Source organism: Hemiscyllium ocellatum, chromosome 11 (assembly GCF_020745735.1).
Source record: "Hemiscyllium ocellatum isolate sHemOce1 chromosome 11, sHemOce1.pat.X.cur, whole genome shotgun sequence".
In the NCBI taxonomy this organism is placed as follows: domain Eukaryota; kingdom Metazoa; phylum Chordata; class Chondrichthyes; order Orectolobiformes; family Hemiscylliidae; genus Hemiscyllium; species Hemiscyllium ocellatum.
Window position 1 is genome coordinate 46,333,673 of NC_083411.1, and position 18,981 is coordinate 46,352,653.

Below are 18,981 nucleotides of genomic sequence, written 5' to 3' on the forward strand. Positions count from 1 at the left end.
GTGTGCAAGATGGGTAGGACTGGTGTAGATCTTTCCTTACCCACACATGAGATGTGTGCATGGCTGACGGCACCAGCATTTATTGCCCGTCCCTAGTTGCCCTTGAAGGTGGCGGTGAGCTGGCTTCTTGATCCGCTGCTGAAGGTAGACACAGAATGCCCTTAGGAACGGAATATGATGATTTTGTCCCAGTGACATATTTCCAAGTCGGGATGGTGAGTGACTTGGAGGGGAGCTTGCTGGTAGTGGTGTTCCGTTGGCCCTGTAGATGAAAGTGGTTGGGTGTTTGGAAGGTGCTGTCTCAGGATCTTGGGTGAATTTCTGCATCTTGTAGACAGAGCAACAGGTCAGCAAGTGGAGGGTTGAGGGGAAGGTACATGTTAGGACTGGTAAGTCAGAAAGGAAGGACAGGCAGGTAAATGAACATGATGGTATTAATGGGCTGAAGTGTGTTCATTTCAACACAAGGATTATTGTAGGTAAGGCAGATGAGCTGAGGGCCTGGATCAGGAACATAGGGCTATAATGTTGTGGCCATTGCAGAGCTTGGTTGAGAGAGGGACAGGACTGACTGCTCGACTTTCCAGGATTTTGTTGTTTGAAAGAAGATAGAGAGGAGGGTGAAAGAGATGGAGAAATTACTAATCAGGGAGAATATTACATCAGAGAGGACGTACTGAAGGGCTCACCCACTGAGACAATATGGGCAGAGCTCAAAAATAAAATGGATGTAATCATTCTGATAGGATTATGTAGATACCCCAACAGTCACTGAGGCATTGAGGAACAAATATGTAGGCAGATTATGGAAAGATGTCATTAAAAACGGAGTTGTCATAGTGCGTGACTTTAACTTTCGATTATTGACTAGGACTCTCTTACAGCAAGAGGCTTAGATGGGGCAGAATTTGTTAAGTGCATCCAAAAGAATTTCTTGAAACAGTATGTGGAAAGTTCAACGAGAGGTGGGGCTACACTGGACCTTGTGTTCGTTAATGAGCCTGGCCATGTGGCTGATCTTTCAGTGGGACAGCAGTTTGGAAACAGTGATCACAACTCCTTAGCTTTGAAGATAACTATGAACAAGGATACGTTAGGACTTTGCAGGAAGGTGTTGAATTGGGGGAGGGAAAATTACATCAGTATTAGGCAGGAGCTAAAGCGTATTAATTGGGAGGAGCTGTTATGCGGGCAAGTCCACCTTTGACACGTGGGAGTTGCTTAAGGATCTACTGAACAGAATTCAGGACCGGTAGGTTCCAGTAAGGAGGAAGGACAGGGAAAGCAAGGTAAGGGACCCTCAGATAATGAGGAAGTTGTGAATTTAGTCAAAAGAAAAAAAGCAGCTTACGTAAGGTTTAGGAAACTAAAATTGGTTAGGGCTGTGACGAATAGAAAAAAAAAGCAGGAAAGAACTCAAGTAGGGAATTAGGGAAGCAAGAAGGGGCCATGACATGGCCTTGGGAAGTAGAATTAAAGAGAATCCCAAGGCATTCTATAGATCCATTAAAAAAGAAAGGATAACTAGGGAGAAGGTAAGACCATTCAAGGATAAACGAAGGAATTTGTGCTTGGAGGCAGAGGATGTTCACGCGATCCTAAATGCATCACTATCCCACAGGATGAGGATATAGAGGATAGTGAGATTAGTGTGGAGCATGCAAATATGCTAGGGAATTTTCAGATCAAGAAAGAAGTGGTTTTGGGTCTCTTGAAGAGCATTAAGGTGGGGAAGTCCCCAGGACCCGATGATAGATACCCAAAGGTTATTGATAGAGGCAAGAGAGAAGATTGCTGAGGCCTTGACCAAGATCTTCGTGTCCTCGTTAACCACTGGAGAAGTCTGGGAGGACTGGCGAGAAGCTAATGTTGTTCCTCTGTTCAAGAAGGGAATTAGAGATAATCCAGGAAACTATAGATCGATGTGTCTCACATCAGTGGTTGAGAAGTTATTGGAGAGAATTCTTTGGGATAGGATTTATGTGCATTTGGAAAAGCATGAACTAATTGGGGACAGTCAGCGTGCTTTGTGCAGGTCAGGCCATTTCTTACTTACTTGATTGGGTTTTTCGAGGAGGTGAAAAAGCTGATGATGAGGGTAGACCAGTGATGCTGTCGATATGGATTTTAGTGAGGCTTTTGATAAGGTCCCTCATGGTTAAGATGCATGAGATTCATGGTGTCTTGGCTGCATGAATTCAGAATTGGCTTGCCCATAAAAGGCAGAGGGCAGCGGAGGAAGAGTGTTTTCTGGCTGGAGGGCCGTGACCCGTGGTGTTCCATGGGGATCTGTACTAGGACCTCTGCTGTTTGTGATACATATAAATAACTTGGATGAAAATGGAGATAGGTGGGTTAGTAAGTTTGCAGAAAACACAATGATCAATGAAGTTGTGGATAGTATAGAAGGTTGTCAAAGGATACAGCAGGATATTGATCATTTGAAGATGTGGGCAGAAAAATGGCAGATGGAGTTTTACCCACGAGTGATTGAATATAAGTGTGAAATGCTGCACTTTGGGAAATCAAATATTAAGGAAAAGTATTCAGTTAATGGCAGGGCCCTGATCAACAGGGATCTTGATGTACAGAGGGATCTTGGAGTTCAAGTGCATAGCTCCCTGAAATTGGCCACATAAGTTGGTAGGGTGGCAAAGAAAGCATATGCTTGCTTTTATTGGTTGGGGAACTGAGTACAAGAGTCAGGATGCCATGTGCAGATTTATAAGACTTTGGTTTGTCTTGAACTTAGTTGGAACCATTATGTTCAATTCTGGTCGCTACATTACGAGAAGGATGTGGATGCTTTGGAGAGGGTGCAGAAAAGGTTTACCATGAAGCTGCCTGGATTGGTGGGTGTAAGCTATGAGGGGAGGCTAGAAAAACTTGGGTGGTTTTCTCTGGAGTAGCAGAGTCTGAGGGAGACTTGATAGAAGCCTGTCCAATTATGAGATGCATAGATAGGATTGATGGTCAGAATGTTTTTCCCAGAGTTGAAATGTCTAGCACTGGGGAGCATACATTTATGGTGAGAGGGGAAAAACTTCAAAGAGGACAGGAGCAGCAAAGCTTTTACACAGAGAGTGGTAGGAGTCTGCCAGAGGTGATGATGGAGGCAGATATAATAAACACTTAAGGTACCTTTAGATACATACATGAATATGAAAGGATTGGAGAGATATGAATGAAGGGCAGGTAGAAAGTATTAATTTCATTTAGGGTCATGTTGAACATAGAACGTAGAACGTTATAGCGCAGTACAGGCCCTTCGGCCTTTGATTTTGCACCAACCTGTGGAACCAATCTGAAGCCTATTTATCCAATACTATCCATTTTCATCTATATGTCTATCCAATGACAATTGAAATGCCCTTAAATTTGGCAAGTCTACTACTATTGCAGGCAGGGCATTCCATACCCCTACGACTTTCTTAGTAAAGAAACTACCTTTGACATCTGTCGTAAATCTATCACCCCTCAATGTAAAGCTATGTCCTTTTATGCTAGCTATCACCATCCGAGGAAATAGGCTCGCACTGTTCACCCTATCTCATCCTCTGATTATCTTATATGTCTCTATTAAGTCACCTCTCAACCTTGTTCTCTCTAACAAAAACAGCCTCATGTCCCTCAGCCTTTCCTCATAAGACCTTCCATCCATACCAGGCAACTTCCTAGTAAATATCCTCTGAACCCTCTCCAATGCTTCCACATCTTTCCAATAATGCAGTAGGCAGACTGCATGCAATACTCCAAGTGTGGCCGCACCATCTGCAGCATGACCTTGTGGCTCCGAAACTCAATCCCTCTACTAATAAAAGCGAACACACAGTATGCCTTCTTAACAACCCTATCAACCCTGGGTGGCAACTTTCAGGGATCTATGTACATGGACACCAAGATCTCTCTGTTCATCTACACTGCCAAGAATTTTACCATTAGCCCAGTACTCTTTATTTCTGTTAAACTTCCAAAGTGAATTACAGAGTCATAGAGATGTACAGCATGGAAACAGACTCTTCAGTCCAACCCATCCATGCCGACCAGATATCCCAACCCAATCTAGTCCCACTTGCCAGTACCCGGCCCATATCCCTCCAAACCCTTCCTATTCATATACCCATCCAAATGCCTCTTAAATGTTGCAATTGTGCCTCCACCACTTCCTCTGGCAGCTCATTCCATACAATACCATCGTGAAAAGTTGCCCCTTAGGTCTCTTTTATATCTTTCCCCTCTCACTCTAAACTTTTGCCCTCTAGTTCTGGACTCCCCGACCCAATGGGAAAAGACTTTATCTATTTATCCTATCCATACCCCTCATAATTTTGTAAACCTCACATTTTTCCACATTAACTCAATTTGCTACCTCTCAGCCCAACTCTGCAGCATATCCACGTCCCTCTGCAACCTGCAATATCCTTCAGCACTATCCATAATTCCACCGACCTTGGTGTCACCTGTAAATTTACTAACCCATCCTTCTACACACTCTTCCAGGTCATTTACAAAAATGACAAACAGCAGTGGCACCAAAAACAGATTGGTACTGTACACTATTAGTAACTGAACTCCAGGATGAACATTTCCCATCAACCACTATCCTCTGTCTTCTTTCAGCTAGCCAATTTCTGATCCAAACTGCTAAATCACCCTCAATCTCATGCCTCCATATTTTGTGCAATAGCCTACCGTGGGGAACCTTATCAAACCCCTTACTGAAATCCATATACACCTCATCAACCACTTTACCCTCATCCACCTGATTGGTTGCCATCTCAAAGAACTCAATAAGGTTTGTGAAGCATGACCTAACCTCACAAAACCTGTGTTTGCTATCCCTAATCAACTTATTCCTCTCTAGATGAGTATAAATCCTATCTCTTAAAACCCTTTCCAATCCTTTGCCTATAACCAAAGTAAGGCCACTGGCCTATAATTATCAGGGTTGTCTCTACTCCCCTTCTTGAACAAGGGAACAACGTTTGCTATCCTCCCGTCTTCCAGCACTATTCCTGTAGAAAATGACGACTTAAAGATCAAAACCAAAGGCTCTGCAATCTCATACCTGACTTCCCAGAGAATCCTAGGATATATCCCATCTGGCCCAGGGGAACTTATCTATTTTCACACTTTCCAGAATTACTAACACCTCCTCCTCATGAACCTCAATCTCATCTAGTCAAGTAGCCTTTATCTCAATATTCTCATCAACAACATTGTCTTTCTCCAGTGAGAATACTGACAAAAAATATTTGTTTAGCACATCCCCATCTCCTCAGACTCCATGCACAAGTTTCCACCACTATCCTTGATTAGCCCTAATCTTTCTCTAGTCATTCTTTTAGTCCTGCTATACCTATAGAAAGCTTTACGGTTTTCCTTGATCCCACCTGTCAATGACTTCACATGTCCCCTCCTGGCTCTTCTTAACTCTCTCTTTCAGTCTTTCCTGGCTAACTTGTAACTCTCAAATGCCATAAGTGAGCCTTCATGTCTCATCCGAACATAAGCCTTCTTTTTCTTCTTGACAAGAGATTCAATTTCTTTCGAAAACCACGGCTCCCTCACTCGACCACTTCCTCCCTGCCTAACAGGTACATATGTATCAAGGACACGCAGTAGCTGTTCCTAGAATAAACGTCACATTTCAATTGCGCCCATCTCCTGAAGTTTCCTTCCTCATCCTATGCATCCTAAATCTTGTCTAAGTGCATCACAATTGCCTTTCCCCTAGCAATAACTCTGGCCCTGCCTTATATACACATCCCTTTCCATCGCTATAGCAAACACAACCGAATTGTGCTCACTATCACCAAAGTGCTCACCTACCTCCAAATCCAATATGGCCTCGCCCTTGTTGACCTGTCTACATACTGTGTCAGGAAACCCTCCTGCACACATTGGACAAAAACTGACTCATCTAAAGTGATCAAACTTTTATATTTCTCAGCAATATTTGAAAAGTTAAAGAGGATGGCCAATGTTGTTTGGCACAACACCACAAGCTGAAGAGCCTGTTCCTGTTCTATGTTCTATGTTCTATCAGCTTCAAGAAGATGAATATTGAGAATAGGATGGCAGGAAATCCCCATCCATCCCACTAACACCATTGGAGCACCCACAATGTTGGCCACTTCCCTACTTTTCCAAGTATCGGCGATGTAGGGATTGATATCTACACAAGGATCAGTAAAACAAGATTTCTATGTGGTGTGACCATCCAGTACTGTCAACATGGTCAGGAAACTGGACTCTACATGTTCACCATAGCGTCAACTGCAAGCTATACAGATGCAAAGTCAGTTGGATATCTTTCATCAGTGCTATCACTGGATATTCCTTGCAGAGGCAACATTACTTAAGAAGAATTGCTGCAGAGATTAGTCAGAGGCACCGCCTTGATATATTGGAACAGAGCATCGACTGAGGCAGGCAGGGCATGTATTTCACCTCCTTACATGCACATCCTTTCAGAGTTGCAGGCGAATGGATTCCAACAGATGGGAAAGAAAGCAGATCTGGAAATGTACATTAAATGACACACTGCAAAGCTTGTGTGAAAGAGATTGAGATGAAACAGAGCTAGCAAGAGAGTCCTGCTGCTCATTGTTCTATACATTAAGAGGTATCAAGTCTAAGCAAGTGAACTCACAGCTCAGAGTTCCAGGTAAAGCCTCTCACTGTTAGCATTTAAATTAGTAAGACAAGGTAAACATTGCAGGGGGGTAATTGCATTGGGGCATAGGGTTAATCACACTCCTGAAACTGACGTCATGTTTTGGCAGTAATTGAATGATGACTCATCTCACCAACCCTTCCCCAGAGAGATTATACGCTGCAGCGTACAAATATACAAAAGACGGGAACCATTTCAATGAAAACTGATATCACAGGAAAAGGAAACACGCGAGAAAAGAAAAGTAAGAGAGATGGAAGCAAGAGAAAAAGGCAGGACAGATACAGAGTCTAGAGATGTAGTACAGAGTGGGTCCTTTGCAATTCTGAGAGAGTGTGGCCCTCAGCTGAGGCAGGGATGACTGTAGAGAGGTTAGGTGCCGGTGCATTGCTGCAAGCGTGGAGCGGAGGATCCTGACGGAGGACTGTTGCTGATGTTTTTGAATTTGTAGTCTGTACTGTTTGTCCTGTTCGGGTCCGAACTCTGCTGGTTTAAAGGTGGTCCGGAGTCCGTGTGGGATGAGTTGTTTACGGAGGCAGGCACTGAGAAAGCAAATGTGGATGTGGTACCGAGTTTGTTTCACGACATGGTTGAAGAGCTTCAGGGCAGAGGAAATGACCTGGGAGTTGCAGTGGGAGAGGGACTCCCTGAGATTCTTGTAGAGAGAGGAGGAAAACTTCTTCAAGGCAGGCATCCTTGCAAGAGGATTCGCAGTAGGGTTAAAATCAATGAGGTAAAAACAATGACTGCAGATGCTGGAAACCAGATTCTGGATCAGTGGTGCTAGAAAAGCACAGCAGTTCAGGCAGCATCCAAAGGGTAGCGAAATCGAAGTTTTGGGCCAAAGCCCGTCATCAGCTTTATTCCTGATGAAGGGCTTTTGCTCAAAATGTTGATTTTGCTGCACTTTGGATGCTGCCTGAACTGCTGTGCTCTTCCAGCACCACTAATCCAGAATCTGGTTTCCAGCATCTGCAGTCATTGTTTTTACCACAGAGTCTGGAGAGACTATTTAAGAGAGAGAAAAAGAAAGACATGATTGTAAAATCAAAACAAAATTAGCAGGATCAGTAAAAGAGTGTAGGTGAGAAACAGAGGGGCAAGAAGATTGAGTCTCAGTTTATTTTTATATGTGTAATAGCAAGCAGTTTCTTTACATTCCACAGTACAAACTAACAATTTCGGATTGATTATCCATCAGTCCCAATGACTCAGAGATATGATGCACAATGCCAACATCTATCCAAGTCTTTCTGTTGTATGGTCACAGTAAGGATGGTCACTGAAACTATTGTCCATCTCTCTCCCTCACTCAGACAGACAGAATGAACAATGAACAGTCGGTGTGTACACTTTCCCCAATAGAAGTACTGTACCTTTGGGAGTCCTGCTGCATGTTTCATCTGCTCCCCACCAACTGAAGCAGTCTGCCCATGGCAGGGGTGATTGGAAGGAAGCAAACAGGTAGTACAGACTGTAGGCGAGGATGCAGGAGTAGTAAACCTCACAGATTGCACCAAAAAGGACCATGGTTATACCAACACCTTGAAATGAAATGGGAAACAAGAGCTAGATTAGATTATAGAAGGTTTTCATAGAATCCCTACACTGTGAAAACAGGCCCTTTGGCCCAACAAGTCCACACCAACCCTCCAAAAAGTAACCCAATCAAAATCAATCCCACTACTGTATACTTACCCCACTGACTAATGCACTTAACCTACATATCCCTGAACATAATAGGAAATTTAGCACAGCCAATTTACCCTAACTGGCACATCTTTGGATTGTGGGAAGAAACCAGAACAAACTCACACAGACACGGTGAGAATGTGCAAACTCCAGACAGTCACCCGAGGCTGGAATTGAACCTACTGCTGGGAGTCACCATGTCATCCCTGAATTTAAACTCTTTTGCATGCATTCAGTTGGTAGGCAAATCAAAGTTATTTGATTGCTGTTCTATCAGAAATAAATAATTTCATAGATTTGGGGAAGTTGTACTTTACTGCAACAAAACAAAGAACTGCAGATGCTGAAGATCTGAAACAAACACATAAATCACTGGAAGAACTCAGCAGATCTGGCAGCATGCTTGCAGAGAAAACAATGAACACTTTCAGTCCAGGAACCAGTCTTCAGAACTCAGAAACCTTCTGTCCTGAAGAATGGTCACTGGGCTCACTTTGCTTTCTCGCCACAGATGCTGTGTTCTTCCAGCAATTTTTGTTTTTGTACATTAATGCTTTGGGCTGCAAAATCAGACTCTATCATGCAGGTATTTCCAACATAATGGAAGTGAATTGAGATGAAAATGGTAGGGAGGTGATTCCCACCATCTCCAGCATGGCTCCTACTGGTCATTATGTGGCAGAGAGCAATTGTTTATTGAGTAAACTCTTTGAGTGAGCTGATACTATACAATAGCTAGATTATGAGATCAATCAAGATAGAGCCCAGATTTTATGGCCAACCTAGGATTTTGGACATCCCCGCTCAAATGAATGCCCTTTCTAAATATAGGTGACCCCCAACACACCTCTAATAAAAAAAATGCCCCATAAGGTCTAGATCCAGAAATCCACCCCCTACTTTCAACAAATCCCATTTTTGCTGGGTGGGGAATAGCAGTGCAATGTGATTCCCACGTCTGGGTAACCCAAACATAGCAAATTCCTGAAGAAGGGCTCACGCCCGAAACGTCAATTCTCCTGCTCCTTGGATGCCGCCTGACTTGCAGCGCTTTTCCAGCAACACATTTTCAACACAGCCCTTAACCCATAATGGATCAGGTCTGAAAACTACAGGAGCCATAAATATTCTTGAACATCAGATAAGATTTAAAACACTCCAGTTTGCTGAGTTACTTCAATGCTCAGCCCTTGATTTCTTTTTAACAGCAGCCTGTCTTTGGTAGTGGTTTGTAAAAAATAAATCAATTCCAGTAGTTAGAAAAAGCTAAAAACAAAGATAGCTCCCAGGTTTATCATTATACCCTTACTAATGTTTTGCTGCTTTGCAAAAACAATTTTTATCATAATAGGTTCACAGTTTGATTGATAGTCCAAGTAGGTTATTAAAAGATTAGGTATCTTTGTAAGGTTATGAATTACAACCTTTTTTAAAATAGTGGATTATTGTAGGGATTTAAATGCTTTCAATGAATTTTCATGAATGGTGATTTTGTTTTACATGCTGAAAGATGTATTAAGCTCTGTTTATACTCTTTTCCATTTCACTTTAACATAGCCCCGAATGACTGCTCTTGAATACTGGGTAAATGAGTATGGAAGGTGGTTGGCAGGGGCTTGAGTATGCGTTAGATTGACATATGGTAATAAGGGACATAGGGGTAATAAGAGGCCATGGATATGGATGGGATATGGGTTGGACTAGATTAGAATGCATGGAGCTTGAAGAATGGAAAGGATTCTGTGGCAGTTTGAGGTGAGATGGATTTTAAAACTGGGATAAAGGTGCCATAGAGCCACTTTGAGCATTTTGAGAAACCCATACTCACTCTTGAAGAGAAGAGCCAGTCATCCAGGGAGTTTCTTGTAAGGTGAATGTGGAGAGTTAGGCAATCACCTGATGCCTGTGACCTGACTCCCAAGTGCAAGGCCAGGCCTTTAGAACTATTTCAGGGATGATTTTCAACACAGATAAATGTGGGGCAGAACATTCATCATTTTTACGATTCAAGTGGAAGGTGAGAAACAAATGGACCGACATCCCAAATGACTAAATGTTGAGCCACAAAACCAAACTGAACCCATTGAATTACTTGTAGAAGTATAGAATTGAGAAGTAGGTATATTAAGCAAAACATGTAGCAATATTTTGTATGGCCATGCTTATAGTGCAATATGCTGTTCCTGTTATTTTATAGTAAGTATATAGAAGTACTGGAGCATGTGATTGTCAATTATTGGGAACAATATATATCATAGAACACAGAACAGTACAGCACAGTCCAGGTCCTTCGGCCATTGATATTGTGCTGACCTTCTATCCTACTGTAAAATCAAACTAACCTACATAACCTTCATTGTACTATCATCCACATACCTATCCAAGAGTTGCTTAAATGTCCCTAATGTATCTGACTCTACTACCACTGCTGGCAGTGCATTCCACACACCCACCACTCTCTGTGTTCCCTCTACTCTCTCTAATCAGCCTGCTCCTCTCTTTGGCAATCCTCTTGTTTCTCATATAAGTGAAGACCACCTTGGGGTTTTCCCTAATCCTTACCACCAAGATTTTTTCTTACCCCCTTCTCGCTCTCCTAAGTCTATTCTTCAATTCCTTCCTAGCTACCTTGTAACCCTCTAGAGCCCTGTCTGATCATTGTTTCCTCAACCTTAAGGAAACTTCCTTCTTCCTCTTGACTAGATGTTCCATATCTCTTGTCACCCAAGGTTCTACCATCCCTTCCTTGCCTAATTGAGACAAACTTCTCCAGCACTCACAGCAAGTGATTCCTAAACAACTTCCACATTTCTGTTGTGCATTTCCCTGAGAATATCTGCTCCCAATTTATGCTCCACAGTTCCTGCCTAAAAGCATTGTAATTCTCTCTCACCCAATTAAATACATTCCCATACCATCTGCTCCTATCCCTCTCAATGGCTATAGTAAAAGTCAGAGAGTTATGATCACTATCACTGAAATGCTCTCCCACTGAGAGATCTGACACCTGACCTGGTTTGTGCCAGATACCAAATCCAATATGGCCACCCCTCCAGTCAGCCTATCTACACATTGAGTCAGGAATCCTTCTTGGACACACTCGACAAAATCTGATTCATCCAAATTATTTACATGAAGGAGGTTCCAATCAATATTCAGGAAATCAAGGTCACCCATGACAACAACCCTGTTAGCTTCTGCACCTTTCCAAAATCTCTCTTCCAATTTGCTCCTCTGTGTCTCTGCTGGGGGGCTCTATAGAAGCTCCCATTAAAGTGACTGCTCCTTTCCTGTTTCTGACTTCCACCCATATTGACTCAGCAGACAAACCCTCCTCGACAACTATCCTTTCTGCAGCTGAGACACTATCTCTGATTAGCAATGCCACTCGGCCACCCCATGCCCTCCATCTCCTCCATGACTTTCATTTCCCTGGCCCCCAACGCCTCGTCTTCACCATGGACATCCAGTCCCTCTATACATCCAACCACCATGGTGAAGGCCTCCAAGCTCTCTGTTTCTTCCTCTCCTACTGACCCAATGAGTACTCTTCCACCAATACACTCATTCCATTGGTGGCCTGGTCCTCACCCTCAACAACTTATGCCTTGAATCCTCCCACTTCCTTCAGACAAAAGGAGTAGCCATGGGCTCCCACATGGGCCCCAGCTATGCCTGTCTCTTCGTTCAATATGTGAAACAGTCTATCTTCCGCAGTTACACTGAGATAATTCCGCACTTTTTCCTCCGCTACATCGATGACTGTATCAGCGCCATTTTGTGGTCCCATGAGGAGGTTGAACAGTTCATCAACTTCATGAACACCTTCCACCCTGACCTCATGTTCACCTGGACCATCTTGGACACTTCCCTCCTCTTCCTGGAGCTTTCCATCTCCATCTCCAACTCAACAGGGACATCAACTTCAAGCTGACTGCTCCTGGAGCTACCTGGACTACACCTCCCAACAACCCCTCTCCTGTAAGAACACTATCACTTACTCCCAATTCCTGCACCGCCACTGTATCTGCTCCCAGGAGGAGCAATTCCACTCCAGGACATGCCAGATAGCCTCCTATTTCAGGGACAGCAATTGCTCCTCCCATATGGTCAACAATGCACTCCAGTGCATTTCCTCCACTTCCCGCTCCACCACCCTTGAACCCCACCCCTCCAACTGCAATAAGCAAAGAATCTCTGGTCCTCACTTTCCACCCCACCAATCTTCAGATACATCACATTATCCTCTGCCATTTCTGCCACCTACAAACAGACCCCACCACCAGAGATATAGTTCCCTCCCCACCCGTATCTGCATTCCACAGAGACCATTCCCTCTACCACGTCCTTGTTAGGTCCACACACCCCGCCAGCCCACCCTCCACTCCCTGCACCTTCCCTTGCTGCCGCAAAAAGTATAAAGCCTGCACCAACACCTAACCTCCATCCAAGGCCCCAAAGGATCCTTCCACACCCGGCAGAGATTTTCCTGTATATTCAAACAGCTCATTCATTCTGTACATTGTTCTCAAGGTGGTTTCCTCCACACTGGGGACACAGGACGCCAACTCTTGGAATGTTTCAGGGACCATTTCTGGGACACATGCACCAAACATCCCCACAGCCCTGTTGGGGCTGACCACTTCAACTCCCTCTCTGACTACCTCAAGGACATGCAAGTCCTAGGCCTCCTACCACCAAATATAAGCCACCTGCCGACTGGAGAAAGAATGCCTCATCTTCTGCCTTGAGACCCTCCAACCACACAACATCAGTGTCGATTTCACCAGTTTCCCCATCTCCCTTCCCCCACCTCATCCCAGATTCAACCCTCTGAATTGACACCCCTCTCTTGCACTGTCCTAACTATCCATCTTCCTTCCCACCAATCCACTTTACCTGTCTACTCCGACCTATCAACATCGCCCCCTACCTATTGCCTTTCCAGCTAACTTCCCTCCAGCCCCACCCCCACCCCAGCCCCCTATTTATTTCTCAGTTCCCTTTCCCCACATTCCTGATGAAGGGCTTTTGCCCGAAATGTCTATTCTCCTGCTCCTTGGAGGCTGCCTGACCGGCTGTGCTTTTCTAGTGCCACACTTTTCAGCCGTCTTCTGACAATCAACTGTCCACTGAGATGTTCTGCACTTCCTCAATAAGTCAGTGGAGCAACCATGCTGCTAAAATTTGGTACAAACTCTGAATAAAAACCATTTAACCCCAGGAATCGTAGTACTGCAGTCTTTGTTGAAGTTATGGGAAACTCCTCAATAGCCTTGGTTTTCGTATCCCATGGGGCCAGCTGTCCATGTCCAATGACATGGCCTGGGAATGTGTCGTGGGCTTTTGCAAACTCACTCTTGGCCAAGTTTATCACTAAGCCTTTCTCCCAAAGTTGATTAAAAACAATTCTGTTTGATGCTGCAAATGTTCCTTCCCAGTGAGAATAAAAATCACCAGATCATCGATATGCACCACATAACTGGGCAATCCTGAAATGACTTTACTGGTTAGTCTTTGAAATGTGGCTGGCCCATTTTTCATACCAAATGGCATGACTTTAAACTTGTAGAATCCAGTCGGTGTCACAACAGCCGAAATTGTCTTTACTCGTTCAGATATAGCTACCTATCAGTATCCTCTGCATAAGTCTAAATTAGAAATACAAATTATTTGTCCCACCTCTTCAATACAGTCTTCCAAAAGTGGAACAGGATATGAATCAGACTTTGTAACTGCATTGACTTTGCGATAGGCCACACATTATTGTTAGGTAGCATCTGGCTTTGATGCCATTACTATGGGTGAGCTCTATTAGCTACAACTCACTTTGATTATGTTATCTTTGAACATGCATTCAATCTCCTTTTGAATCTGTGCCAACTTAGTGGGTTAGGTCTATAAAGATGTTGTTTAATTGGAACAGCATTTCCTAGATCTAGAACATGCATAATTAGATTCGCACTTCTCAGCTTATTCTCATACATCTCCCCATGCGATAGTAATAAATCTTTCAGGTCATTTCAATTTTCCTCTGGAAGAGAACTCAATAATTTATCCCAATTTTTGAGAACTTCCTCATTGTCCAATTTAATTTGAGGAAGGTCCAATTCAGAATCCTCTAAACTTGGTTCTTCACTCTGTGTTGTAACCAGTAAAACAGTCTCCCTTTTGTTTTCCTTCCTTATCAAAATATCTTTTGACCATATTCACATGTCACACTCTGAAATTTCTTTCTGCCTGGCGTTTTTAATAAATAATTCACCTCACTCAATGTCCTTTTTGATTTGTTAAGGCCCACTAAACCTGGTTTTTAAAAGTTCATCTACCACTGGAAGTAACGAAATTGTGAATTTTTGATTCCTGGTCTGTATCCTCTTTCATCGCATGCTGTGTTACTTTTAAATGCTGTCTAGCCAACTCACCTGCTCTATTTAATCTTTCTTTAAAATTAGATAATTAGCCCAAATGTGTGGTCTCTGATTTCTGACTCACCAGTTTTTCCTTAATTAATTTCAATGGCCTTCTCACTTCATCCCAAAAACTAATTCAAATGAACTGAATTTGGCCAATTTATCTGGTGCATCTCCAATGGCAAAAAAGTACAAATGGAATTTCTTTATCCCAATCTTCTGGATAATCTTGACTATAAGCCCTCAACATAGTCTTTAAAGTTTGATACTACCATTCTAATGCTCCCTGTGATTCTGGATGGTATGGTTACAATTGTTTTACTCTTAAGATATTTATAACTTGCTTTAATAATTTTCATGTAAAATTTCACTCTAGATCTCTGTTGGTAGGCCATACTTAGTAAAAGAAATTGAGTAAGTCTTCTACCATTCTTTTACACCATGATACTGTGTAATGTAATGTCCTCTGAAAATCCAGAGGACACATCCATTATGGTCAACAAATACTGATTTCCACTTTTTGTTTTGGCCAGGGATTCTATGCAATCAATTAAGGCCCTTGTTAAATCTTCCTCAAATGCAGGAATGGGTATTAAAGTTGTTGGTTTTATTGCTGCCTGAAGTTTTCCAATTACCTGTATGACATGTCTGGTAAAATTTAACCATGTCCTTATACAGTCCAGACCAATAAAAATGATTTTGCATTTTGGCTTGAGTTTTTCTTGTTCCCAATTGATCTCCTACTGGCAATTCCTGTGCAACCCTCAACATCTCCTTTCAAAAGCCCACCATTAATACAATTTGATGAACTTCTGCCCACTTCTCATCTGCCTGAACATTTGATGGCCTCCACTTCCTCCTGAAGACATCATTTTTGAAGATAGTAACATTTGGGGATACACTCAGGTTCTGCTTTTGTGATACAAATACTTTAGTGCTTTATCTGTTGTCTATCCATAGTTGCCTTTGAGAAATTGGTGGTGAGCTACCTTCTTGAACCCTGGCATTGTGCATGGATGTGAACTGACTCACAATGCCTTTACAGAGGGAATTCCAGAATTTTGACCCAGCAACAATGAAGGAACAGGGATATATTTCCAAGTCAGGGTAGTGAGTGGCTTGAAGGGAAACTTGAGAGTGGATGTTTTCCCATGTATTTGCTATCTTTGTTCTTCTAGATGGAAGTGGTTGTGAGTTTGGAAGGTGCTGCCTAAAGACCTTTGGTGAATTTCTGCATCTTGTAGATAGCACACACTGCTATCTCCGAGCATCAGTGGTGGAGGGAATGGATTCTTGTGGATGTGGTGCCAATCAAGTGGTCTGTTTTGTCCTGGATGATGTCAAGCTTCTTGAGTGCTGTTGAAGGTAAACCCATCCAGGCAAGTGGGGAGTTGTAGCAGCCTCCTGTAGCAGACTCTCTGAAGAGTAACCCCCCACTACTCTATCCCTGCATTACCCCTGGCTGGTCCACCCAACGTTGCACACCCCTGGACACTATAGGCAATTTAGCATGGCCAATCCACCTGACCTGCACATCTTTAGTTTGTGGGAGGAAGCCGGAGCTCCTGGAGAAAACTCACACAGACACCGGGGAGAATGTGCAAACTCTACATCGACAGTCGCCCGAGGCTGGAATTGAACCCAGGTCCCTGGTGAAACAGCAGTGCTAACCACTGACCACTGTGCTGCCCTTCATTCATAACATTCTGGTTGAAGCTGTATAACTTACTTAAGGTGGCACAGCATATTTAAGAAGGGTCTAGCCAAGAGTATTCCAACACACTCCTGACTTGTGCCTTGTGGGTGGTAGACAGGTTTTGGGGAGTCAGGAGATAAGTTACCATAGTATTCCTAAACTCTGACATGCTCTTGCAACCACAGTGTTTATTCCATGAGGTCATTTGTATTTCTGATCAGTGATAAGCCCCCAAGAATGTTGATGATGACTGATTCAGTAATCTTAATGGATGTGAAGGGGCAATGATTAGATTGTCTCTTATTGGTAATGGTCATGGCATTTGTGTGGCATGAATGTTACTTGCCACTTATCAGCCCAAGGAGAAAGTGAGGACTGCAGATGCTGGAGATCACAGCTGAAAATGTGTTGGTGGAAAAGCGCAGCAGGTCAGGCAGCATCCAAGGAACAGGAGATTCGACGTTTCGGGCATAAGCCCTTCTTCGGAATGAGGAAAGTGTGTCCAGCAGGACACACTTTCCTCATTCCTGAAGAAGGGCTTATGCCCGAAATGTCGAATCTCCTGTTCCTTGGATGCTGCCTGACCTGCTGAGCTTTTCCATCAACACATTTTCAGCACTTATGAGCCCAAGTGAGGATATTGTCCAGATCTTGCTGTATTTGAACAAGGACTGCTTCAGTATGTGAGGAGTTGCGAATGGTGCTGAGCTTTATACAATCATCGATGAACATCTCCACTTCTGACCTTAAGATGGGGGAAGGTCATTGATGAGAGCAGCTGAAGATGGCTGGGCCTAGGACACTACCCTGAGGAATTCCTGCAGAGATTCCTGGACCTAAAATGATTGACCTTAACAATCACAGCCATCTTCCTATGTGCCAAGTATGACTCCATACAGTGGAGAGTTCACCCACTGATATTTAATGATTCCAGGCTTGGTCAGGAGGCCTTGAGCCACATTTGGATCTTCAACACGCCCATCGTACTGACGAAATGATCACCACTATCTACCAAATCTTGTATCACTCCCTACAGTTGACAGAGTGTCGATGTCTGAGCTGGCGCTGAGTATCAGATCACTCTCTGATTGACTGGAAGCTCTTGGGGAAGAGGGCTGCAGGAGAAGGATGGTTGTGGTGCAGGATTCCAACTCCCACAAACCGTCAATCACAGAATCCCTACAGTGTGGAAGCCAGCCATTCGACCCACTGATCTCCCGAAGAGAATCCCATCCAGACCCACCTCCCTACCCTATCCCTGAACCCTGAATTTCCCATGGTCAATTCACCTAACCTGGACATCTTTGGACTGTGGGAGGAATCAGGGGCACCCAAAGGAAGCCCATGCAGGCCTGCTAAGAACATGCATACTCCACACTGCAGCCCGAAGGTGGAATCACACCTGGGTCCCTGGTACTGTGAGGCAGTAGTGCTGACCACTGAGCCACCATGCCATCCTGGGGACTGAGATGGTACTGGCAACCACTTTCAAGTTTCTCCAACTGGGGTGCTGGATTTACATTTATCGTGTTAAATCTCATCCAGCATTTCACTCACTATGTCTATTTTCATTATTGTTGTCCTAAATGATACAGCGGAATGGATACCATGTAAAACTTCCGCAAGGCTGGATTAAATGTTCATTATTAAGGAAAATATATGCAACTTATTCAAATTAATTGGACATGATTACTCATTTCAACTGCTGCCATGTTTGTATTGCGAAATATGTACTCACCTTGTAATATTGGCACAGCTTTCCACACTGGAACAGGTCCGAGGCTGGCAAACTGCCCAAGCGAAGAATCCAAGAAAAACATTGGCATCCCAACAAGTACCAATGTGATGGCATAGGGAATTAGGAATGTGCCTGGAAAATATAGAAGAAGGTAATGAAATGGAAATCAAATCGGTTCATTTCATATCAATGCAGGCGCTAAAAGTTTTCATTGGCAGAATAACATTGCCAATTTGCTAGTATTTTTAGCATCAATCATAACAGCCTTTACCATCTAGAAGGTCAAGGACAAGTGCATGGAGTGCTAATATCTTCAGAAAATGCCCACAAGTTAACCACAGTCCTGACTTGAAAATATATAATTGCCCCATCATCATACTTTGAATCCTGGAGCTCCTTACTTAACATTTGCACCAATCAATTTCCAGTTGATGACCATTTCCAACTAGGTAGACGGGACACATTAGTAAAGTGTAACAAACCATCTGCTAAGGATGCAAATAACTCCAACTAGGTAGAATCCAGCCATCTCCCCTGGGTGTTAAATAGCGCTACCATTTCTGAATGCCTTAACATCAACATCCTAGGGGTAACCGTTGATCAGAAACTGAACTGAACCATCTACATAAAGTCAATGGCAATAAAAGCAGTTCAGAGACTGGGAACTATACAAAGGTACGAGTTATACCAAAGAAAGAGTTGAGAAATGATTTGCTTGTCAGCTAAGGCAGCCTTTTCACTGAAAATTATTTCTGTAATAATA

At 43.3% G+C, this 18,981-nt stretch overlaps 1 protein-coding gene across 1 annotated transcript in view; it reads right to left on the minus strand.

Moving 5' to 3' along the window:
- The window catches only part of LOC132820192 (sodium- and chloride-dependent neutral and basic amino acid transporter B(0+)-like), a 114,156-nt gene that overhangs the window by 88,198 nt on the left and 6,977 nt on the right, over nt 1-18,981 (minus strand). Inside the window, exons 3-4 of the mRNA XM_060832161.1 lie at nt 18,219-18,350; nt 8,056-8,223 (exon numbers count right to left, since the gene is read on the minus strand). Of these exons, the coding sequence (XP_060688144.1) occupies nt 8,056-8,223; nt 18,219-18,350 (300 nt within the window). The remainder of the gene's footprint in view (nt 1-8,055; nt 8,224-18,218; nt 18,351-18,981) is intronic.